The 24802-nt window shown below is 46.6% G+C and overlaps 1 protein-coding gene across 1 annotated transcript in view; it reads right to left on the bottom strand.

Moving 5' to 3' along the window:
• LOC142453150 (nesprin-1-like) overlaps positions 1-24802 on the bottom strand; it is a 239076-nt gene that overhangs the window by 18918 nt on the left and 195356 nt on the right. Inside the window, exons 41-50 of the mRNA XM_075554218.1 lie at positions 24208-24358; positions 23517-23675; positions 21217-21399; positions 17832-17933; positions 13589-13792; positions 11228-11435; positions 9905-10017; positions 5139-5344; positions 3781-3936; positions 200-491 (exon numbers count right to left, since the gene is read on the bottom strand). Of these exons, the coding sequence (XP_075410333.1) occupies positions 200-491; positions 3781-3936; positions 5139-5344; positions 9905-10017; positions 11228-11435; positions 13589-13792; positions 17832-17933; positions 21217-21399; positions 23517-23675; positions 24208-24358 (1774 nt within the window). The remainder of the gene's footprint in view (positions 1-199; positions 492-3780; positions 3937-5138; positions 5345-9904; positions 10018-11227; positions 11436-13588; positions 13793-17831; positions 17934-21216; positions 21400-23516; positions 23676-24207; positions 24359-24802) is intronic.

Genomic DNA, 24802 nt, shown 5'->3' with positions numbered 1-24802 from the left:
CTGTGAGTTTCTAAGATTGTAATTATTGCCAGGAGTTGAAGGCCCTGTCTTTCTCTCAAGGAGAGGCTGGTGGTTCTGAACTGCTGATCTTGAGAATCCCACCCAATGGGGAACCACTAAGCCACCCAGGACTTCTCCTTCTCACACATCAGCAGGATAAATCTGTCAGACCGGCATGTCTGGCTGGAGCCGCACATACCTGTATCTGTATCAGCCGCTTGTCCAGTGTGTCCTTGCTTCCCACAGTACTCTCGGCACTGGCCAGTCTGTCCTGGATGCCCTTCCCCCAGGACCACATGCCCTGCAGAGCTTCTTCCAGGGCCTCATGTTCCTGCAGGGCCACCTGGCAGCTCCGGAGCTTCTCTTTGGTCGTTCTGAGCAAATTCTGGTAGCTGGTGAGGAGCTGGGTGCATAGACGCCCTTCCTGCCCTGCCCCGTGGCCTTCCTCGCTGAGAAGCTGCCCCCTCTGCGACAGCTTGTCCAGGGACTCTCTGTGGAAAACAGAGGCAGGGCTCAATGGGCACAGAGTTTGATTTCAGATAGATTTGTCAATTAATTTAATAGACTTGCAGTTATCAAAGGGGTGCCTGGCAATCCTTTCTTCCTGTTCAGTCTCAACAAAAGAAGGATGCCATTTTGAATAGCTTTAAAAAAATAAAAAAGAAAGGAAGAAGAATATGATACCTGGGGAGAGAGAATCCCTGGGGCACAGTGGGTTCGATATTGGGCTGCTAACCACAAGGTTGGCTGATTAAACCTACCAGGAGCTCCTCAGAAGAAATGTGAAGCTGTCCGCTAGTGCAGAGATTGACAGTCTTGGCAGCTCCAGGGAGCAGTTCTTCTTTGTCATCTAGGGTCTCTGTGAGTTGGTACAGACTCAATGGCCAAACCAAAATGAAATGCACTGCCATCTACTCAATTCTTATAGTGACCCTATAGGACAGGGTAGAACTGCCCGTCAGTTTATGAGACGGCCAGTCTTTATAAGACTAGCAAGCGCCATCTTTCTCCCTTGAATGGCTGGTGGTTTCAAAGTTCTGGCCCCGGGGCAGTAGGGATTGCTGTCATTTAGTTTTGTTGAGCATTAGCAAGTGGGTGACCCAGCACAGCACATTCCAGTTGGGAGGACAGGTAGTCAGTCGGAAGGGAACTGAGCGGGAGGCAAATACACCTGAGGGCTCTAAGCCCTCACCCCTGTCAGGTCAGGACTGCCTGCGAGACCATCAGAATCCCAAACTGCAGCCACTAGAGAACGGGTCAGACGCAGAGAAGCACGTGGCATGTGCTCTCAGACGCCATGGGGAGTCGTGATGCAGGAAAAGTACCGGAGCCCTGGTGGCATCGGGCTTGTGCATTGGGCTGCTACTCACAAGGTTAGCCGTTCAAAACTACCAGCTGCTCTGCAGGAGAAAGATGAGGCTGCCTACTTCCATGAAACCACAGGGGCAGTTGGACCCCATCCTATAGGGTCACTATGAATTGGCATCGACTCAATGGCAGTGAGGTTCTTGTTTCGTTTGGGCAAGAGAAGTAAGAACAGAGAGAGGTGAGGGATAGCATCGGGAACAGAAAGGGCCAAGAGCAAGTAAAGTCCCTTTGAAAGTCCTGAAGAACTCGGGGCCCGCACACGCAAGACTGCGACTGAACAAGAGGCAGAACCTAAGTAGCAAAACGGAGACTGTCGAACAGTATAGTCAGAAAGTCTGATAGATAAAATGACGACCTCATTCTGTCAATCCAACAACTAATTTCTGCTTCTCTGGCCCAATGCATGGCAATGAGACTATAAAGGCTCTAAAGACATGAACCTCTAAAGTCCAGAGAATATACAGGTCTCTACGAGAGAGAGGTCTGAGGGGGCAGTGTGTGTGTGTTGTGTGTGTGTGGGTGTGTGCAGTTTGTACCATGATAAGTGTTTCAAGAGATGGGACTGAAGCCTCCCAAGGAAATCCTACAGACCGGGTGTTTAATGCACACACACACACACACACACACACACACACACACACACAAATAAAGGTATACCTCCCTTAGCGAGCTTTACTTTATTGTGCATTACAAACACTGTGGATTTACAAACTGAAGGCTTGCGCAAGCCCTGCACCGGGCGCCAGTTTTCCAGCAGCATGGGCTTCCTTTGTGCCTCCACGTTCTGGTGCACTCTCATAATGTTGTAAATGCACACTTGGTTGTCTATTTAAAAAATACATTTAAACAAAGCCCACACTCACCGGCATCAAGTCCTTTCTGTCTCACAGAGGACCCCAGAGGAGTGGGCGGAAGTGCTTCTGCTGGCTTCGAAGACTAATTTGCTAAGAGGAGGAAGCCTCATCTCTCCCAAAGCAGCTGTGGTTTTGAACTACCTGTTAGTAGCCCACCACGTGAACACTCCCCCACCAGGGCTCCTTAACAGACTGTGATATAGTGTCGATATAACTTTATATGCCTCAACCTCAGTGCCTTCGAGTCATTATCGGTCAGAAAAAAAGTGTGATCTGGCTTCATTATTTGCTTCCTCCTTGACCACGGCTGCTGAGATGTCGAATGGAACAGACTGAGAGTAAGCCTCTGACATATCACAGACCCACGCACTTCCTTCCTTACAAGGTTGGATTAGGGCCCTGAGACTTTAAGCAAGCTGAACTCTCCTGAGGGGCATGAAATGACCAGAAATGGCAGGGCTGCAAAGTCCAAACCAGAGAACTTGACCTGGGAAAGCGTTAGGAAACCTTTTCTCTGTGCAGAAGCAGTGAGGAAATAAATAGTTCACTGGAGATGAGAAACTGCAAGGGCGAGCACACTTACTAACCACACCTCTTGTCTTACTAGGACCATTTTTGGGGTGGGTTAGGCTGGAAATCGGCCGGGCAGCTGAACTCTGTGATGAAATGTAAGATGTGGGGGTCTACAGTGTCTTTCAGACATGAAGATTGCCTTCCCCATCCCTGCGGTCCTCTATCCGTCAGACTCGGGGGAGGCAGGCCAGTGGTTGAATTCTCACGTTCAGTGCAGGAGACACAGATTCAAGTCATGGCCAGTGCTCCACAAATACATCCACATCTCCACATGTCTGTCAAGGTAGGCTCTTACAGACCAAGAGAGACTAGGAAGAAAGACCTGTCAAGCTACAGCCGAAGAGCCAGCCAATGAAAACAGTAGGGAGGCCAGTGGTTCGATCCCCCTGTACATGGGTTCTCCGTCAGTCATGCACCAGCTCATTGGCAACTAGCAGCAGGATCTTCATACCTGTTTCACATGATCTTCAGAGGTTCTCCAGGGAACCCCTGAGAGGAAGTAGTATTACCACAACATTAAAGGCATAAAGGCATGACATATTTTATGGCCTGCTCAATTTGTCAAGCAAAGGCAGGTGAAATTGGAAAACACATCAGCTATTTTCATCCCTGTCATCTTTCCAGGCGTCCTGGGGCATAGTGGATTATGTGTAGAACTGCTAGCCACAAGGCCAGCAGTTTGAATCCACCAGTCTCTTTGTGGGAGAAATATGTGGCTTTCTACTCCTATAGGCAGCTACAGCCTCAGAAATCCTCAGGAGGCAACTCTACCCTGCCTTATAGGGTCACTATGGGTTGAAATCAACTTGATGGCAGTGAGTTTTTTCTTTTAAATTTTATCTCTCTCCAGACCCTACACTATGAGAGAGAAGACAACCCACCACCACTACCAACCAACCAACCAACCAACATCCAACCCCAGCAACCACCAACAAACCCATCTGGTGAAAACAGAGAAAGGGCCCATGCCATTCACACACCATACCTTGCAGCCAGTAGTTCTCCCAGAAACATTTCAGCTTTGTGGACTTCGTTTTTCTTCTCAGAAATGTGCTGTTTACTCTCCCCTAAGCTTTCTGTCTGTAACCTCTCTTCCATTTCATGGATCCATAAGGTCAGTTTTCTGTGTTGATCCTCAAAGCTAAGGAAACAGAACAACTCTTGAGCAAACTCCACCCCTACTTGTTAGCGTAAAGGAGTGCTGGGAGGTGAAGCTGACCATGGAGGCCCCCTGCATTTCAAGTAACAAAAGAAAACAAACTCAACAGTGAGCGGAACCAGGTGAGCGCTAATTCGAACTATAAAATGACAGATCATGTTACTTTCTCTAGCGCTTCAAGGAGAAAAAGAACAAACAGAAACACTCGTCTTGTTGAATTGGTTTAGTGATGATCAGAACTGGCAAAGGCAAGCAAAATTACATTCCTATTCAGTGTGCATTAATATGTGTACTGGGTGTACTGGGAAGATCGTTGGACGAGACCCAACGGACAAGTGGAACATGAAGAAAATAAGGGAAATTTCCCTCTGTGCCTTTGTATTTGAAAGGAATCTGAATATAGCCCAGAACTATAGATTTTGAAAGCAACGCAAGTCCCCCAAGAAACATAGACAAGACTCAGGGAACTTTATCTACCATTGAAAAGGCACTTTGATTATATCGACACCTTTCCCCCACCCTGAGCAATGAGCTTGGTTTTGCTTTGAAGAGTAGATGCACGTCTGTTGCCTCATCCTACAGATTGCAACCTTGATCCGCAGAAAAACAGTATAGGTGTTTCGATTATGACTGCATCCAAGCCAAAGTGTACAGAAGGAAAAGGGCTTGAGTAATCTATAATGTGGGGGTCTGAACTCTCATCTGCTGAGTTAGCTAAAGAGACAAATATTGTTTGCACTTACGTCTGCTGTTTACAATGATTAGTAAATACAGTGTTTTTTTCTAGCTAGAAAATAAGGCTACCATATTTTTTTCTAGCTAGAAAATAAAATTACCTGATAACTTCAGAGTCTGAGAAATTGATTACTGCCGTAGTATGAACTTAAGATCAAAGCGAATTTTAATTCAATTCTGCAGTTTCAAATATTATTTACTTATTCATGAGGGTTTTCATCTCCAAATACAGACAGAATGCCTCTTTTAGGAGCAAGGACGGCAAGACTTCAGTTCATGCACAGGGAGCCACACAAAGATAAAGGCCCTCAAGGAGATGCACTGACACAGTGGCTGAAACAATGGCTCCAACACAGCACAGACCGGGCATCGTTTTGTTCTGTGCTTCATGGGCTGCCTCTGAACTGGACCCCAAGACACGGCCTCGAACAGCAACAAAATCTACCTACCTCCCGAGCTCTGAAACACAGTCGTGAAGCGCCTGTTTGCTTCGGAGGCACTGCTTCAGAAAGGCCTGGAACTCTTCATTAGCCGTGGCCACGTGCTCCTGAATGCTACTGACCATTTGTTTGGACAAATACGCGTACAAAGTTTGTCCTTCCTGCGTCACAGCATCAAGTTTGCTCTGTCCATCACTCACTGAGTCCAGAATGTTCTGTTGAGGCAATCAAGGGAATGCAAACTCCTGAGGACTTTTTATGAGACCTCAGTGTAGGAAAGCATCGATCAATACCTGAGTTGAAGTGGCAGAGGATAGCAAGAGAAGGAGCACAAAGCTCAACAGGGGCCTAGGTTTTGTAAAACTGATGGAATAGAAAAGATGCCTACTGTTGACAGAAATAGAAGAATAAACATCCATCCCACAATAAATGGGAGGAAGCATAGATAGTTGGAGGGAGGACAGGCCACACCTAGGGAGGTACATGAGAGCCCAGCATAAAGAAAGAGTAGTGGGGTAGGGTGAGGGAGACCGGGAGGGGGAGAATCCAAATGGATGGTATTGGGGGGGGGGCAGGGTACTAACCCACCCGGGGTAGAGTATCGGTTATGTCCCCACAGATGTGGAACATGCATACGGACCCCAACACGACACACCAAACAAGGAGGGCAACGCAAAGTACAGAGGTCTACACAAAGAGGCTGGACGACAAGCCGGCTCAAACCAGAATTAGGCCGACCCCCACACTCGAAGGGAATACCACAGAAAACAAAAATAGATCGTCTGGAGTGGGAAAGAAACTGACCCACCACACCACATCCAGAAGGAAGCTGAAACAAAAGAAGGAGAAAGGACGTAGTGGAGTACACCTGGGTCCACCAAGCCCAAAGTCGATAGACCAGCTAGAAGGGCCCATCATACAGAGAGGACCATTCAGCTGACCACACTACGAGATACGACATCCTGCACCAGCACATGGCCCTACATGGGACATTCAGCTGACCACACTACGAGATACGACATCCTGCACCAACACATGGCCCTACAAGGGACAGCACCTGAGACACAATGGGGGATGGGCGACTGAGCTGACCCCGCCACACTGAGGCAAACACTGGGGGCGTGCAATGGAGCAGCAGAGGAAGCGGAGGGAGTATAAAGGATGGTCTTCCGGGCCAGGACATGGCGCCTCACAAGCTACACCTAGAAAACACTCCTAAAGGCCAACGAAAGGACCTTGAACTACTAGTAATTTTTCTTTTAATATTTGCTATCTTTTTGTTTAGTCTTTTTAAATTTGTTTTGTTTTTTACCCTGTAAATTTTGTATGTTAGTGGCTTTTCTGCTTATCAGCGTGTCGATGTTGCTTCTGTCAAAGCCATGTTCTTACGGGCCACTTGGGCACAGTCAAAGTCATATTCCATTTGTATGCACATATTACTATGTCAGCAGGTCCACCTAGACAAGATAGGCTGGACAAATAATGAGAGAAGAAAACAACAGGACCAACGGTCCTGGAGGGACATGAGAGCGTGGGAGGTAGGGGAAGGGAGGAGGTGTCGCCCAACACAGGGACAAGGGAACAGCGAATGGTTCAAAACCAGAGGAGGGAGGGGAGGGGAGGACTGGAAGAGAGTGACCAAGAGCAAGGTAACTGAGAGGAACTACTGAATCCAGAATGAAGGCTAAACATGGTAGTGGGTCGGGAGGAAAGCGAAAGGAAATAGAGGAAAGGAGTAGGAGGCAAAGTGCATACAGAGAAGCCTAAATACAGACATGTACATATGTAAATATATTTATGATTATGGGGGCAATAGATTTATATGCATATATTTATAGGTTCAGTAGTAGGGTAGCAGATGGACATTGGGCCTCCTCATGCATAATCCCCCAATACAATAGCACCTCGCCCTGCTAAGCAGCCATTGCAGGATACCCATCTTCCCGACATGATCACTGAAGACAGCCGTGTGTGTAAGCAAATGTGGTGAAGAAAGCTGATGGTGCCCGGCTATCAAAAAAAGATATAGCATCTGGGGTATTAAAGGCTTGAAGGCAAATAAGCGGCCATCTAGCTCAGAAGCAACAAAGCCCACAGAGAAGAAGCACACGGCCTAAGCGAATACAAGGTGTTGAATGGACCATGTAGCAGATACAAAGGAACAAAATCAATCATTGTGTGATCACCTTCCTCCCATAATGGCTGAAGATGAAAGTGTGCATAAGCAAGTGTGGTGAAGAAGGTGGATGGTGCCCGGCTACTGAGAGATATAGCGTCTGGGGACTTAAAGGCTTGAAAGCAAACAAGCGGCCATCTAGCCCAGAAGCAACCAAGCCCACACGGAAGCAGCACACCAACATAGGTGACCATGAAGGACAGAGGATACCAGGTCTCCAACATCAAAGGTGGGGTGGTGGTGAGAATCACATCACCGTGAAAGAGGGGGAGTGCATGATGGGGACCCAATGCCCACCTGTAGACAGCTGGACACCCCTTCCAGAGGGGTAGTGAGGAGAAGATGGGCCACTCAGGGTTCAGTGTAGCAACAATGAAACTCAAAACCTTCCTCTAGTTCCTGAACGCTTCCTCCCCTCCCAATCATCATGACCCCAATCCTACCTTGCCTTGCGGACCTGGTTATACCAGAGGATGTACAGCAGTGCAGTGGGGATCTGGAGGCACAGGGACTCTAGGACAGACGAACCCCTCAACACCAGCGGTGGGAGTGGCGACACCAGGAGGGAAGGGTATGTAGAAAGGGAGAACCGATCTCGGAGATCTATGTGTAACCTCCTCTCTGGGAGATTGGCAAGGGGGAGGCGGGTGAGGGGAGATGCCAGGGAGTGTAAGATAAGATATAATAATTATTTATAAACTATCAAGGGACCAGGGGTGGGATCAGGGAGGGAGGAGGATGGGGGAAAAAAGGGAAACCGAGCTGATTCCACGAACCCAAGTGGAAGGTGAATTATGAGAGTGACGAGTGCAATGAATGTATAAGGGTGCTTTGCTCAATTGATGTATGTACAGATGGTGATAAGAGCCTTATGAGCCCCAATAAAAAGATTTTTTAAAAAAATTAAGAAGAGATTTTGACCATGATAACCATGTGGAGGTGCAGTACTTAGCTCTTTTATGGCATAATTGTATAATCCTTATCAATTGGCAGCCCTTATTCTTTGCTAAGTAAGCCACTTACACTATAAATTTCTCAGTATTTATTAACTTGTGACCTACAAGTTTTGAATACGATTGTTATTATTCAGTTAGGAGTATTTAAATTTTTTCAATATGATTGCTTTTATTGTACCATGCATTATTTTTATCAGTGAATTTAAATTTTGGAAACATGTTTTAATAAAACATTGTTGTTCATTGTTGAACTCCAACTTAATTGTATCATGGTCTATCTTTAGAACAAAAGCTATATGACTGCTATTCTTTGGGAAAAAAGATTGCTCTATAACCAAAATATAAGCAAATCTGGTAAATATTCTATTTGCAATGGGAATAAAAAGAAAACATATCCCTGTTAAAAAAAAAAAAAGAAAAGATGCCTACTGCTTGAACGAATCAAACTCTAAACTGGGGAAGGTGCCAGTCAGTCACTGGAACCATGGAGGCCCAACTGAACAGTGCCAAGGTTCAGTGCCAAGGTCTTCTTCCCCAGTCGCTTCTCAGTCTTGCTGTTCACAATTAGCCCACGCTCCATCTCCTTCCATGGTCAGAGCGATACTCCCGGATCTGGCTAAATGCCAGCCCTTCCTCCTTCTCTGACCCAGACCACACATGTTCTTCCCCATGTTCCCATCTGTGCTTGCTGTGTATCTTAGAAGAGCAAAGTACACTTTCTTGGCTTCAACAAGGCAAAAGAACCCCAGAATTCCAGTGTTAGTCGTGTCTCTTCTCCTAAGCTCAGTGTGGCACCTCCAATTATTATTTAGACATCTCTTTCTGAAGCTCCACTGGCATCTTAAGCTTAAAGGGGGGGGGGAATCCCACACATTCTGAAAATCTACCTGCCCTTTTTACAACCATCTCCCTGCTCTGGCCTGTCGCTTCATGAATTTCGTATATTAGGGAGCTTCGAACACTTCATGGAAAAATTCCACTAGCTTCTCACTCCACTTCTCCATGAACTTGTTGAAGCCGCCCCTAACTGCCTGTCCCCCTTAGACAACAAAATCCTCACTTGGTGGTTATTATTAATTGTGAATGATTATTTTCACAATACTTTTTGGGGGTAAGGTTCAGATTAGCTACCCAAACAGAATTTGAACCAACTCTTCTGTGAATCTTTTCTTAACACAACTTCACAATTACCGTCTCCTTCATGAATTCATGCCTTTTCCAGAGCCTTTACATCTATAAAGCCTGCAATGTCTAGTTTCATTTGAAAATATAGCATCTCCAACTCTGAAGAGTAACCTATTTAAAAATCTGCAAATCATGTCTTTTCCTCCTATTTAAAACTCCCCCAATACAGTGATACGAAATGGAATTTTTATGATAATTTAAAAAAATTAAAATTCACTTCGTTTTGAATGAATTCCAAAGGCTGAATGGATTCCAAAGGGTAAAAGAAGAGAGGGTAGGATCTATATATTTTCTCTCTCTAACTCACTTTCTCACCTTACTTTCTATGTCGCTTGTTTGGCCAGGGAAGAAGAAAAGTAGAGTGACAGAAGTTTAGGAAAGGAGAGGATTTCAGGGTGATTTGATGACACTTCAGTCAGTTTGGGGGGGAGGAGAAATGGGGCTGCCAGGGTTCCTACCTGAAGATCACGGAGTTTGGCCTCCAGAATTTTTCTGTCACCCGTTCTATCTGATGATTCTTTGGCTGCTGCCTTTACGCTTGAGAACCAGTCTTGGAATTCCTGCAGGGACTCTTTTGAAAGCAACAAAAATGGAGAATAAAGACGAAAAACAAAATGACATTGCAGCGTGAACACAAGGATCGGATCTGGCCCCCAGCCTAGCTTATCTGGCTTTACAAATGTGTTCCAGGAAGAACGGAGCAATGTAGAGGAAAGGACAGTGTGACGGACAAGTATGGTGGTTTGGTGCAGATGGAGAAATTAACACAGGCAAAGGACTGGACATTTTTAAAATTCTGGAATGTCTGATGTCCTATTGAGTTCCCATCTTTGGGTGCAGACAATGAATTCCTGTGCTCAGTGACAGTTCATGGGGAGTCATTCCTTGAGGTGGCTGTGGAGACCATTTTTTAATCAACGGAATCAAACAGCTCTATTTCCCTCCGCTGGTCATTAAGCTTTGAGGTCAGAACACAGACCACACTGAGTGGGAAGTGGAGACTGGGGCAGATGCCTGAAAATTGTCTGGGGGTCTGGTTGCCACTATTTTCTTGTCTCGACTAACTTCCCAATGGACTGTGGGGCTTCATCATGGGAAGACAGAGTCAGGGCAATCTGGGCACACTGGCTGCTGACGTCGTGGACAGGGGGACAAATTCTGCACAGATTTGCTACACAAAATAACACCACGTGTGGAAAAGCCCTATCAAATTCAGGTTCCTCAGAATGTTGGACTCCTCAGCTTCCTGGGGGAGAAGCTAGGAAGGCGAGCCCCTTACAACACTCCTGTCCCTGCCACGTCTCACCGCAAACACACGGCAGATGAAATGGTTAAACATGAACACTTTCTCATACGGTCTCCCCTTTGACTCATTTTAAATTTGCTCTAGATGTTCATGTTCTCTACTGAGAGCTTTCTGCTTTGGTAGCATTGGTTGGCTTGTGTTGTCTGTACACGAAATTCAGGATCCATACATCTACAGAAACTTTGACTGCACCCATGGGTTCTTGGAGGTACGACGGGAAGGTTGGGGTGCTAGGGGGAGCTCATAACAATGAATACAACGAAGAAGAGAATATTCTAAAACCGTGGTGATGACCGTGTACTGTTTTTTAATACACTTGAACAATTGACTGGTACCATGTGTGAATTAGATACTACTAAAATGGTTTTTAAAAAGTGGTATCTGACCGGAGAGTTCCCCCAGCTTCTGCTGCACGTTTCTAAGGAGGAGCTTCCTTGTAAACAAACTATTCTCACCAAGACTTGTCCGAGCTCACCGTTGAAGTGTTTTTCCAGGGAATCCTGAAGGCTGATCTGTGTCCTGGAGCACAACTGGCTCACCGCTTCATGTTTCTTGATCAGCCCGGTCATGACACCGCCCAGGCTCTCCAGCTCCCCGGAATGGTACTTGCGGCATAAGCTATTGAGGTTTTCTTGGGTGGAGCTGATGTTGCTTTGCTGACTTTGAAGTTCTTTCTGTATATCCTGCGGAAGAAACGTTCGCCATGAAGGAGATCCACTGCTTTCAGGAGAAACGCTTCATCAACCCCACTGTAGCTTGTTTCTTTCCCCGGGAAATAATCATGGTAGGCATTTGTGAGTATTTGTGATAGAGCTTTGTTGATTCCTTCAGAATGTTGTCCGTTTTCTTTGGGAAATGGCTAGGATTGGATCAGGGGTTCTATAATCTAGCAATTCTAGCAAATCAATAAGGTTCTAAGAACTGGACTCTAGCCCTCCAAATCTAGACGTGATCAGTTGATTAAAAGCTACCCTTAATTTACATTCTTCAATGAAAGTTTTTTTCAGGGTCACCAGTCCACACCAATAGGGCCAATAATTAATTTCAAAATATAGGTCCTTAAGCTCAAGTACAATAAGAGAGTTCACTCGAAGAGAACGGACGGCGTGTGCTGAAAAGTCTTTTAATGCGAGCTGGCCAGCATCGTCATCTAGGATAGGGACAACTGGAAAGTGGGGTCGGGTCTCAGCTGCCTCTGCTGAAAGATATCCCTCTCTGGATGAACACAATCATTTCCACCAAGAAAAATAAGTGAACAATGGAAGTGTACAATGGAATGTTATTTAGGACAGTAAGACTTCATCTCGTATACCTCGGACATGTAATCAGGAGAGACCATTTCCCTGGAGAAGGTTATCTATCATGCTTGGTAAAGGACCGAGTCAGCAAAAAGGGGGAAGACCCCCAGTAAGACAGATGGACACAGTGGCTGCAACAAGAGGCTTAAACAGAACAACCATTGTGAAGATGGGGCAGCCCCAGGCTGGGCTCTGTTTGGTTGTACATAGGGTTGCTATGAGTTGGAACTGATCTGATGGCACCTAACGACAACTTAACACTTGCAATTCAAGCTTGACGTTTCATGGGAGAGCAAGTTATTCTCCAACATCTCCAAAAAAAGTAAAAAGCAAACCCATTGCTGTCAAGTCAAGTCAAACTCGTAGCAACCATATGGGACACTCAAGACGTACTCTCTAAGGCACAGTTTCTTGACCTTCCGATGCTGTGACCCTTTAACACAGTTCCTCGTGTTGTGGTGAATCCCCCAGCTATAAAATTATTTTCATTGTTATTCCATCACTGTCATTTTGCTACTGTGATGAATCGGGCAACCCTGTGAAAGGGTCATTTGATCCCCAAAGGGGTCACGACCCACAGGTTGAGAACCACTGCTCTAGGGTTTCCAAGACCGTACATCTTTATAGGAACAGAAGGATCGAGCTTTCCCCTGCACAGGGACGGGTGGGTTGGAACAGCTGACCTATAGTTAGTGGCCAAGCACTTTAATCAGCACGCCACTGGGCTCCTTCAGTTCTGCTGTCCTTGCCAAAGTGTATCACACAGATCTGAACAAGGGAGCCTTGAGAATCCTCCAGAGCAGTGGTTCTCAACCTCCCTCATGCCGCCACCCTTTCATACAGTTCCTCATGTGGTTGTGACCCCAAACCATCAAATTATTTTCGTTGCTACTTTATCACTGTCATGTTGCTACTGTTGTGCATCAGGCGACCCCTGTGAAAGGGTCCTTCGACCCCAAAAAGGGTCGCAACACACAGGTTGAGAACCGCTGCTCTATAGGAATGCATGCTTTCTGCTAGCAGATAACTAGTCTTTGAATTGTTATCACCACAAAGTTATCAGTTCAAATCCACCAACTGGGAGAAAGATGGGACTGCCCGCCCTCGTAAAGATTTAAGGCCTCCTTAACCCTATGTAAGGGCTCCATGAGTCAGAATTGACTCAAGGGCAGTGGATTAATGTTTTTGACTCATGTCTTCATTCAATTCTCACTCCTATTACTTTGCTGTGTCCGGCATGGTGAATTCTATGGTCTGGGCTTAGCATGGACAATTGCGGACGACCACCATGGGGCCCTGGTGGTGTCAGGGTCCCGCATTGGGTTGCGATCTGTACGGTCGGCAGTCCAAAGCCACTACCAGCTCCTTGGGAGAAAGACAGGCCTTTCTTCTCCTGTAAACAGTGACCGTCTCTGAAACCCACACAGGGTCACTACGAGTTAGCATTGACTCGATGGCAGTGAGTGAGGCTTCACCACAACAAAGGAGAACAAATGTCACCATTGAGTGGAAACATGGAACAAGGGTCCGCTACCCACCTTCACTTTCTTCAGCCCCTCACAAGTGTCAGCTTGCGCACAGCTCTGCAAGGATTCTTCCAGCTTGGCCAGCCAGGCTGTTATCTCCCCAATGAATCTCTCCACTTGTGTGGTCTGCGCAGTGAAGTCTTTCAGGGTTCCTTTAGCTACTTCTGTGATTTCTTTGGCGTGCTCCAGTTTCTGCCTCAAGTCCGCTTCGATAAACTATGCATAAAATAGGATTTCATTACAGACGTGTCAAGACCAGCAGGCGTCATTCAGTAGAACTTCTGCTCATGGGCATTTTAATTGTCAACAGCATGTAAGGCCAAGCACAGGAGCTAGCTCTGGAGGGCTATTTGCAATGCTACTTCTCTCGGCTGCAAAGGCCATGGTACTAGCTGCTGGGAAGAGAAATGGTTACGAGTTAGGATGCAATCCCCAAGGTCGCCAGTTCAAAATCACCAGCCTCTCTGAGAGAGAAAGGTGGATCTTTCTGCTCCCATGAAGCAGAAAGTTACAGTACTGGAAACCCACAGGGGCGATGGTAGCCTGTACTGGAAGGTCATGATAAGTCAACAACCACTCGATGGACGTGAGTGACCTGTCAGGAGAGACCAGATTCTGGAGATGGACATCATGCCTGATAAAGCAGAGGGGCCGCCGAAGAGAGGAAGGTCCTCAAGAGGATGGCCTGAGGCCATGGCTGCATCAACGGACTCAGGCATAAACCATTGTGAGGCTGGTTCAGGACTGGGCGGAGTTTCCTTCTGCTGTGCATGAGGTCACTATGGGTCAGAATGAACTGACTTGATGGCACCAAGCAACGACAGGTCGCCACAGTCTTTACGTGACGTGGAAATGAAAAGCACAAGCAGTGTAATTGACAGAGAAAGTTCAAGTGGTCGTTTCTAGGGAATACAAGACGGCATTCCTAAAGGGGAGCCAGGCCTTTCAGAATGACCAAGGAGGTGGGCCCAGACTTCCCTGAGTCCTATTTGGGGAGCATTCCCATAGGCTGTGTCCCGATTGCAAGCAAGCACCACCACGAAGCCTAAAGGTAAAGCAACTTCATGGCTGTCTCCCCGACCCCCTTTAAGGAAGAAACCTGGTGGTGCCATGGGTTTGGCACTGAGCTGTGAACCTCAAGGCTGGCAGTTCAAACTCAGCAGCCGCTCCTTGGGAGAAAGATGGAGCTGACTGTGTCTGGAAAGATGTACACCCACAAGAGGTTCTACTCTGTCTCACTGGCTCGCTAGGAGTCAGAACTGGCCCTGTGGCAGTGGGTTTGCTTGGCCTTGGTTTGGTCCCTTTACACTCAACAGTGGGACTTGTTCATCACTCCTCCCTGGCAGGTACATTCAGGCCCCTGACTTCTCTGGCCACTGAGATGATGAAGGCCCTTCGTGGAACTGTACATGGCAGAACAGTCTCAATTCAGAAGGAAGTCACCCGGGCCTGTTGAACAACCCAAACTTTGAATTAACTTGAACATGAAGGCTTTTTTCTTCACCTCCTGCTCAGATTTACAGGAAGCAGGAGGCTGGGGCATGTCTGGGCCCCCGCACCTCCCCTTCTCTGTCCTCATTTCCGTTCTATTCTCGGACTGCAAATCGCCCACTGTCGTTTCTGATGCCTGCCAACTGGAGCTTAGAAGAAATCAGCAGGAGGCTTCTCAGTGGCTCACGGCCTGCTGTAGTTGGTAGCTGTGTCATTGAATGATCACTTGACCTCTCACTTTTTCTAAGTTTGACACCACCCTCCCACCTTTGTGTAGCCTCCTGCTGGCTTTCCCTGCTGTTCATGTTGTTGTTGAGGCCCTTGGAATCACTTTAGATTCCTAGTGACTCTATGAAAAACAGAACACCGAATCAAACTCACTGCCCTCCATCTGATGCCGACTCAGCAGCCCGATAGGACAGAGTCCAATGCCCCAGTGGGTTTCTGAGGTTGTGAACTCGGTACCTACAGGAGTGGAAAGCCCTGTCTTTCTCCCGCCATAGTGCCATAGGACGGAGTAAAATGCGCCACACGGCTGTCTAGGCTGCAGTCCTGATGGGAGTAGATCGCGGAAATTTTCTTCTGCAGAGTGGCCCGGTGGATTTGACCTGCTGACCTTTCAATTAGCAGCCCAGGGCTGGGAGTTCCCTGGATGCTGTCACTCTCCTATCAGTCCCTGAGCATCTTTAATGGCTCCCTGCTGGGATCTGTTGATCCTTCAGAGAAATTTCCAGGCCAGGCTCTGATATCCTCCCTCATTCCATAGCTCTCTTTTCTCTCATGACCCATATCCGGGTCACAGTGTAGACACACATACACCCCTATCTCACTGCCCACAGCCCTTTCTCCAGGCAAGTCCATCTGCAACCAGTCTGCCTGTCCTCCTTTCGGGTCTCCAGATGTGTATTAAATATTAGACCCCCAATTTCAGAGAACATATATCCATGTCTGGACCCTGCCCTCTAAGCTTGAGGGAAAGACACCCACATTGCAGCCCACAGTGTCCGGTCCCCGAATCCTGCCTTCATCTTCGCTGCACAGAAGTTCAACCGTGACTCATCTCCCTCCTGGGCCCAGGTGGCAGGTGTAAGGACTCCTTTGTAATGTGGGGTGATGATCACCCCCTTGCGTCTTATAAAGAGCTCTGGTGGCATGGTGGTTATACACCAGGCTGCTAACTGCAAGGTCAGAAGCTGAAAACCAGCAACCACTCAGCAAGAGACAGACGGGGCTTTCTGCATCCACAAAGTGTTTCAGTCTTGGAAGCTCACAGGGGCAGTTCTACCCTGTCCTACAGGGTCCCTATGAGTCAGTATCAACTGGATAGCAGTGAGCTTGGTTTGGGATTGGATCTGCATCATGTAGCCACAGGCTAACGTTTCGGTACAAGCCTACCATCCATCGGAAGGTAGGAATTGAGGAATACGGAATCTCAGGACCGAGCAAAAGTACAGTTCATCCAACTAGTGTGAGATGACAAAGACACAAGAGGAAGAGAGGGAACGAAGAGAAAATCGGAACCCACCGCTCTCCAGTCGATTTTAACTCTCAGTGAGCCCAGATGGAGCTCACGAAGGCGAGGACAGCAGTCAAAGTGCCACATCGATGGCTGGCCCATTGCCCTCAACTTGATTCCAACTCAGCGCAACCTTACAGGATCAAATGGAACGGCTCCTTGGGATCCTCACGGAAGCCAACTCCCACATCTTTCTCCCTCAGAGTAGCTGCTAGATCCGAACTGCTGATCTTTCCATTAGCAGCCAACCACTTAACCACTGTGCCACCACGCTCCCTGATAAGGACACTAGTGACCATAAAAGCGTAGCTGCTCCTGTCTAGCGGTTTCATGGTCCACAAGACAAGCAGGCCCTCCACTCGGAGCTGTGTAGTCGTTTGCGGAGAGGGTCAGCGAAAGAGAGGAAGGCCCTCGAGAAGGATGAACTTGACCATAGCAATGGCCAGATGATGCCCGCCGGGGCAGGGTGTTGTCGGTAGCACACAGCATCGCTAGGCATTAGAATCGACTCCACCGCACCGAGTCGCAAGAAGGACACCAGGCAAGCTAACTGACCATGCTCCTAAAAGTTCATAGGGAAAGAAAGAAATAAAGAAGTGGATGGTATTGCCATCTTTGAGTTTGAAATCGAGCATTTCCATTTGAACCCGGAACTCTAAGGGTGTTTGTATTTTGAGCCCCATTTGTGATAAGGTCTAAGGTCCGCAGGCTCAGGTGGAATTGTGATGATGATGACGATTATAAAGGTGATAGTATCACTGAAGATAAAGGAGAGGATTTCACTAAGTTTCTGGGAAAACTGGAAGGAAAGATAATGTCGTTGTTCTATGAACTTTTTGAAGTGTCCTTGTGTTCACACAGGAACACACACACACACACCACAAGGCGGGGCTTCAAAAAGTTGGTGGGACAAGGAATGTATTTATGGATTGTAATAAGATTGGTACGAGCACCCAATACAATGACTTTTCAAAAATGTTGGTGGGAAATAGAATTGAAAGATAATTGCATTTCCCCCACAGACTTCTCAATCCTTTTTGTATATATTGAATACCTAACCAACCAAACAAACAAACAAACACCAGTTGTTACTGACTTGATTCTAACTATGGCAACCCCAACCCATACTGAGAGGTGTATCTATCTCTGTCCATCTCTCCACCGATCCGTCCCTGCATCCATCCATTTAGCATCTAGCAAAGCCTCTGGCAGCGTTTGATGTCATCAAAAGGCTGACTGCGTGCTTACCTGAAGGTCTGGGGGTGTTTCTGGATTCTGAGTTAATTCTTTGAGATCCTCGACTTTGGAATGAAGTTCTTCCAGCCTCAGGGCTTTGCTTCTAACTTCAGACTATTTCAAAAGCAAAGGGAAAAGATAACAAATGAAACCACCGACGTGCCGTGTGCTACGTGCAGTAATGCCCACTGCTAACTCCGCCGCAGATCCCCCGTTTTAACCCAGGATTATAAACCCAAACAGACACCCACCTCCATGTCGCTTTGGAGAGCTGCCGTGGTTGAGGAATGTGGAAAATGGAACAATTAATTTCACTTGGGAGAAGGCGAGGGAATACGTGGAACTTCCTTTCTTCCTCCCCTCCCTGCCTTTTATTAGGGAGGAGGGGGGGACCCTCATGGAAAAATTTAAACACTGACCAAAAGTCTTGAGTCAGTAGAGATTCTTAGTCAGCTAACTGTTATTTATTCATTAACATTGAAACCACGGTTTCTATGGCAGCGCACAACTCTTCACGGGGTGCTTCACAACACACACACAGGCTGGTGCCTCGTGCCCACAGAACATACCTGATGCATGAACCAAAAACCAGACTCACGGCCAGCAAGTCAATGCTGACGCATAGTGACCGTAAGGTCAGGGTAGACCTGCCCCTGAGGGTTTCCCACGCTGTCACTGATAAGGGGAGGAGTAAGCCCAACTTTTCTCCCGCGTAGCAGCCGGTGGTTTCGAACGGCTGACCCAGCTCCTAGCCACTACACCATCAGGCCTCCAAGGGAAACATGCATCATTTAAAATAAACCTCTGAAGCATGGTACAGTCGAACGCATGTTCATGAGAAAACCAACAGCTTGTATGTTGCCCCCCTCTCCCTTTTTGTTTTCACATCACAACCGTAAGACAACAAGAAGGAATCATCTAAGCATCATGACTGAGCAAACTGGCCACTTAGGGATGTCATCAGTCATCAGGGATGTGAGGCCATGAAGGGGACCATTCAGCACATGGCTCCACTGGTCCGAGAAACGGCAGGCTGGTGTTTGGGGGACACGAACAAGCCTCGTGGTACTGCCTTCAATCCGCACAGGAAGGGACTCTCCAACACGGGTGATGAAGTGAACTCGCAGGAGCAGGCCTGGCACCTCTGGGCCACACTCCGCTACTGCATGAGGACAGTGGTGCCACGGATCCCCTGAGCTAGAGCCACACTAGTGTAAGTGCCAGAAAAGACCTGCCTCGGTGAGTGACAGAGGCCTGGCCTTTCTGAGTGTGGATCTAATTCACATTGGACGGAGGTCTGCTGTGTGCTGGTCAATGCTGAACAACTGGCTCCTCCCCACCCCAAACAGGGGCCCGGTTTGTAGATTTTCATCAATTTCCGTGGTATAAATAGTGCCACCGAGGCTTGATTGGAGCCACACTGTGGTATCACTGCAGGGGGGCACGCCACTCCCACCACGCTGTTCTAATGGCTGTAGAGCCGACAAGTAACAGAAAGGAGCAGAATCATTGAAAAACCAACCAAACCTTCACCGGGTTGATTTTGACTTACGCCCACCCCCTTGTGGTCCAGAGTAGAACTGCACCCCACAGGGTTTTCAATGGCGGATTTTTCACAAGCTCGCCAGCATTTTCTTCCTCCTTGATGGGATAGGCTTGAACAGACCATGTTTGGGCTAGCAGTTGAGCACTGTTTGCACCGCTCAGGGACTCAGAAGAATAAATGCAGAAGGCATACGACTTTAGAACGTACTAAAATTTCTGTGGTTGCGAATCTCCAAAAATTCAAAACCTAACTGCCCTTGAGTCAATGCCGACTCACAAGGACCCTATAAGACAGGGTAAAACTTCCCCGTGAGTTTCTTAGGCCGTAACTGTTTATGGAGGGTAGAATGTCCCCGCTCTCTCCTCAGGAACAGCTGGTGGTTTTGAACTTCAGGCCTTAAGGATCACAGCCCAGTGCATACCCACTCTGCCAAGGAAGACTGCAAAGCCGCGAATGGATTGTAACTGTTCACGGGACTAGAAAACCTGTCTTTCTCCTTTGGAAAAGCTGGTGGTTTCAAACTGCTGACCTTTCAAGTCACAACCCAACATGTAACCACTATGCCACCAGGGATCCTGTGGTAATCCAATCATCATCACTAAAAAGGAAGTGTGAAGGCCATCCCTGGGCATTGGTATCAGCCAATCAGTGGAACACCCACCCCTGCTGGCGCTGTCGTGTTAATTGAATCTCAGGGACATAATTGTCCTGAGACTGAAGGCCCGGAACTCTTGATGCAACTTTCCCCTGCAATATTTCCTCAACTCCTTGTGGTCCGTCCTTCATACGACTTCTAGAATGTTCTTTGGGCCAAGATGGCTGGAGTCATTTAGCAAGAAAGTTCACCCAGCTATATTTTTCAGCCATTCACTTACAAGTTTCAGGTGAAGTTTGGGGCGCCGCAAGATTCTGTGGTAAAGAAACACTTGCCACCCATTTACCTCTTACCGCGTCCCTGTCCCTCAACAGTTCATGTGTCACCCCAACCCAATGGCTATGCTACTATGTAACTAACATATAGTTTACATATGCTACTATGTAACTAACTCAATGAATGACACACTATGTTATAATGTCAAGTTTCTCAGCCCAGCTACTTTACCTAATTATATAGTCTCTGGGTCTGTAAGAGTATCTGACATAAATTTGGTGTGTGTTAAAAATTAGTGGAAAAACTGAGTAACTAAAAGTGAGAGATGGGCATCAAAAGAGATTAGGACATGGTGGTGACTGCCTAGAACTTCGAGAGGCCAGAATCTTTCCTTGGTCCAACACTCCAAACTCTCAGTCACTGAATAGATTCTGACAGCAGCTGCTCTACAGGGAAGAGCAACACTGCCCCTGGGGGGTTCTGAGATGATAACAATTTACAGGAGTAGAAAGTATCTTTCTCCTGCAGAGAGACTGGGTTTCAAACTGCTGACCTTTGATTTGGAAACCCAACACACAGCACTGTCCCACCAAGGCTCTTGATAATTCAGCTGCGTGCTCAGCAGAAAGTTTTTGAGCACAGAAAAAGCCGATGCCAGCTACTGCTAAATCACAAAACACCTGAAATTTGCTTTTCAAGTAGGACAATGCCCTCTTCTCAAAGGAATGGTTTTTCTTGGACTTGTGTTTTTCTACAAATACGTCTTTCATCTTTACGTAAAAATTCCCTGCTAAGAAGTGGGAAGACTCAGCCCGAGCCTATTTAAATCTTAAGTAAGTAGCAAGAGATGGTCATGAGTTTTATAACACTCACTTTTGTCTCTGAGAGGAAACATAACTGTTAAAAAGAGACTTATTTGTCCTTGTTAACAATACATCATAAGCTCATGTGTACCACGTGCACAGACTTGCTCTCTTTACCTCAAATTCCTTAAGGAATTCTTGCGTTTTATGGCTGTTATTCAGGTGGTTGATGCTTTCAGACAGCTGTGGGACAGAGGTGTTGGACCATCCATCGATCTCCTCTTTACCTGAAAGCACATCGTCCCAGATGGACAAGCTCACCCTCAGTCTCTCCATGTTTTCCTCAATCTTCTCCGAGACCTAGGATAGAAAAAGAAACCACGCACCAATGATAGTCGGAAGCTGCTAAACCCTCATCCTTTCAAACCAAATCATTTTAAAACATCAGTGCTTTTTCATCACAAAATTATATTCTAACTGCAAAGCAGACTCTTATTTTAAACAGTTGTAAACTAATTCTCGCTGCCATTGAGTCAGTGCTGACACAGCGACCCCCTGTGGGTTCCCGAGACTGTGTCTGTTTACGGGAGTAAACAGCCAAGTCTTTCTCCCTCATAGCTGCTGGTGGTTTTGAACACTCGACCTTACTCAGAACCACTACACCACCAGTACTCCGTGTACACCCCAATGTAGGAAATGTTAACCATTCTGCAACTGCTTCTCTTGAGGGCGGGGGGCTTCGGAGACGGGGTTTTCATTTGTGCACTTGCAGACCCTGAAATACGGAGGGCCAGGATGAGCCACACTCAGATCAGAACACAAAGAACAAGGAAACGCACAGGAGACCGTGCAACTTGGCTTCCTTCTCCCTCCGCACCCTGTGCCATTGAGTCGATGCCAACTCAGCAGTCCTATGGGATGGAGGAGAACTTTTCCACAGAGTTTCTGACAATCATTCCGGGAACAGACAGCCTCATCTTTCTCCCTCGGAATGGCTGGTGGGTCTGAACCATCCACCTACGGTTAGGAGCCCATCGCTTAACCCACTGTGTCATGAAGATTCTTTCAAATACAGTATTATGTCTGACTACTCTATCTACACTACGAATGTCTATCTACACTACTCTATCTACACTACAGAACACTGCAATGCCTTCATTTTTATGTGTTTACATTTAAAAATGAAGGCATTGCAGTGTTCTGTAGCTCAAAATAACCTTGAGTATAAACCCCAAAGTCAAAGTTACTGCCAACCAGTCGATTCTGACTCAAAGCAATTCTATAGGACAGGGCAGAACTGTGCCTGCAGGTTTTTGAGATTGTGACACTTTTACAGGTGTAGAAAGGCTTACTTTCCCCCAGTCTTTGAGTGTAGTACATACCTATTCATGTCTAACTTCACCAATTTAGCTGCGATACAGAAATCCACTGTTGGTTGAACTTCGGAACTGAGTGGGTGTGGGGATGCCAAGCAACAGAATTGAGGGACTTTAAAACTGGAAATTAATATAAAACATCTATGGGTGGAGATGTAACACTTGGAAGGGATCAAACAAGAGCTTTGGCTTAGGGTTTGGGCTACCAATTCAAGGGCACTAACCTCTCCTTGAGAGAAAGTCACGGCTATCTACCTCGTAACAATTCACAGACTCTGAAATCCTACCGAGATGGTACAAGTTAGAATCAGTGCAGTGACGGTGAACTTAGCTTTGATTTCTTGTTTGTGGTGGCAGAGCTGGTGACAGAACCAGAACCCAAATCCCAGCCTGTGGACTACAAGTCTCATGTTTCCCCGCGCAGAACCCTTGTGTGTGTGTGTATATATATATATATATATATATATATATATATATATATATAATATTATGACTCAGTCTTCTGCAGTATATTTATAAACTGGTCTTCCATTCTATTCACAATTCAAACACGATCATAAATGAAAACATTTAGAGTTGTCATTAGGAATGGAGCTAGGAAGTTTGAGCCTAGAAAACCTGCCAGTAAATTTTCACAAGTTGATGCACATCATTTCCTCCCACGACCTCTACACTTTAAGGGATGCTAGCGGCACTATCGTCTGAAGGGCTGGGCCATGAAGTCAGGGGTTCAAACTTATTAGCCAGAGAGTTTGAGAGAGCTCTCATAGGCATGGAGGGTTAGGTGTCAACTAACTCCAAGGTCACAGGTCTCTCCTTGGAAGAGCGATGAGGTGTCTGTTGCCGTAGAGATTTGTAGCCTCTGGTAGGTACCCTTAGACTCTAAGGCTTAGAGCGTCTCAATGGGTCAGAATTAATTGGATGGCAGCTGGTATTAAAAACATTATGTGGATACTGCTTTTCTTCAAAGTATCATTTTGCACAAAGCATGCAATGTTAAAGATGGAATCCACATCTTAGAATCTGGCCCAAGAGCGGATTGAGAAACTCAATATTCAAATGGCCGTGGAACCCCCCCCCCCACCCCGCAAGTGTCCTCACATCCAACCACTTGTCCACCACGCCCTCCAGGTCGGTTTTCACCAGGGTGAAATCACCGCTGTGGATTTTCTTCAGCTCCGACAGCAAGTGCTTCCCTTTACTGGAAAAGTGGTCCAGCGCTTTCTGCTGCTCGTGCATTGCGTTCTTGGCCGCTTCGTGCTGTGGATAAACATGAAGGCTGCCTTAGTGAGTGAGTCAGTGATCCGGGAGGAATTGAACAAGGCTGCTTCTGAGAAACTCAACTCCCAGTGGACTTCTTGGAGAAGGTCGTGATATTAATCAACAATGCAAGCACCTCTACTAGTGTATGTGATACGGGGGGGGGGGGGGTGGCAATATGTTCACAGGACAATGGAATTAGGGTAATGGAATTTTTCCAGGAGGAACATCATGAAGCCATATTTATATTTGTGTTTACATTTATGCCTACATTTACATGTGTGTGTATATAAATCACATAAGCTTAGTGATGTAACATAAATATAAAATAGATTTTCTTTCAGTGGGTAGAATCATAGGATATTAGGATTTTTGGGGAAATTTTTTTAAAAGGCCATCAACATGAATTATCCATATCTTAATATCTTGACTCGGAGGGCTGAGCAGAGAATTTCGTTATGGGTAAAAAACAAAACAAAAACAGATGTACTAAAAGATAGTCTACCAAAATAAAGGAAGTTTAAATGATTACCTTAGACAAAGCGCATTTTAGGTCCTCTTGATCTTTTAGAGTGGTTCTGGTTCCGACCACGCTGCTGGCACTTTCTAGGACTTTGGAAACAGCTGCCTTCAAGTTCTGATATTCTCTCATTAAGTCAATGAGTCCACAGCACTGGCCCTGGCTGTACCAATTAAACACATCAGTTACTCCCCTGTCTCAGGAAAGGGAAGCGTTCCCAGTGGTTGGATTTGGATATCCCTGCATAAATGTATTCACAGATGGATGCCAGAATCAAGAAAATCACATTTTACCTCCTGTGACCAAAATCCTGCTAGTCACTTCGATCGAGCTGTAATATGCAAACTGATCTCTCTGGCTGAGGCATGCCGCATCATTTACAAAGAACTGATTGGAGCCAGCGACAAAGACGCTAATTGGTTCTTGTCCACACAAACGCCTTCAGCTGGATCAGCCAGATCTAAATGTTTTTTAATATGCTGCTTTAATGACTCCATTGTGTCATGATTGTGGAGAATGGGGCGGGAGGGGGGGGGCGGATTTAAAACCAACTGCATACAAAGACTTAGGAAGTTTTTCTTTTTTCCCCTCCATAAATTTCCACTAA

This window comes from Tenrec ecaudatus, chromosome 7 (genome assembly GCF_050624435.1).
Source record: "Tenrec ecaudatus isolate mTenEca1 chromosome 7, mTenEca1.hap1, whole genome shotgun sequence".
Classification (NCBI taxonomy): domain Eukaryota; kingdom Metazoa; phylum Chordata; class Mammalia; order Afrosoricida; family Tenrecidae; genus Tenrec; species Tenrec ecaudatus.
The sequence above is the reverse complement of the archived record's forward strand: the minus strand, read 5'-3'. Positions and strand labels throughout refer to the sequence as shown.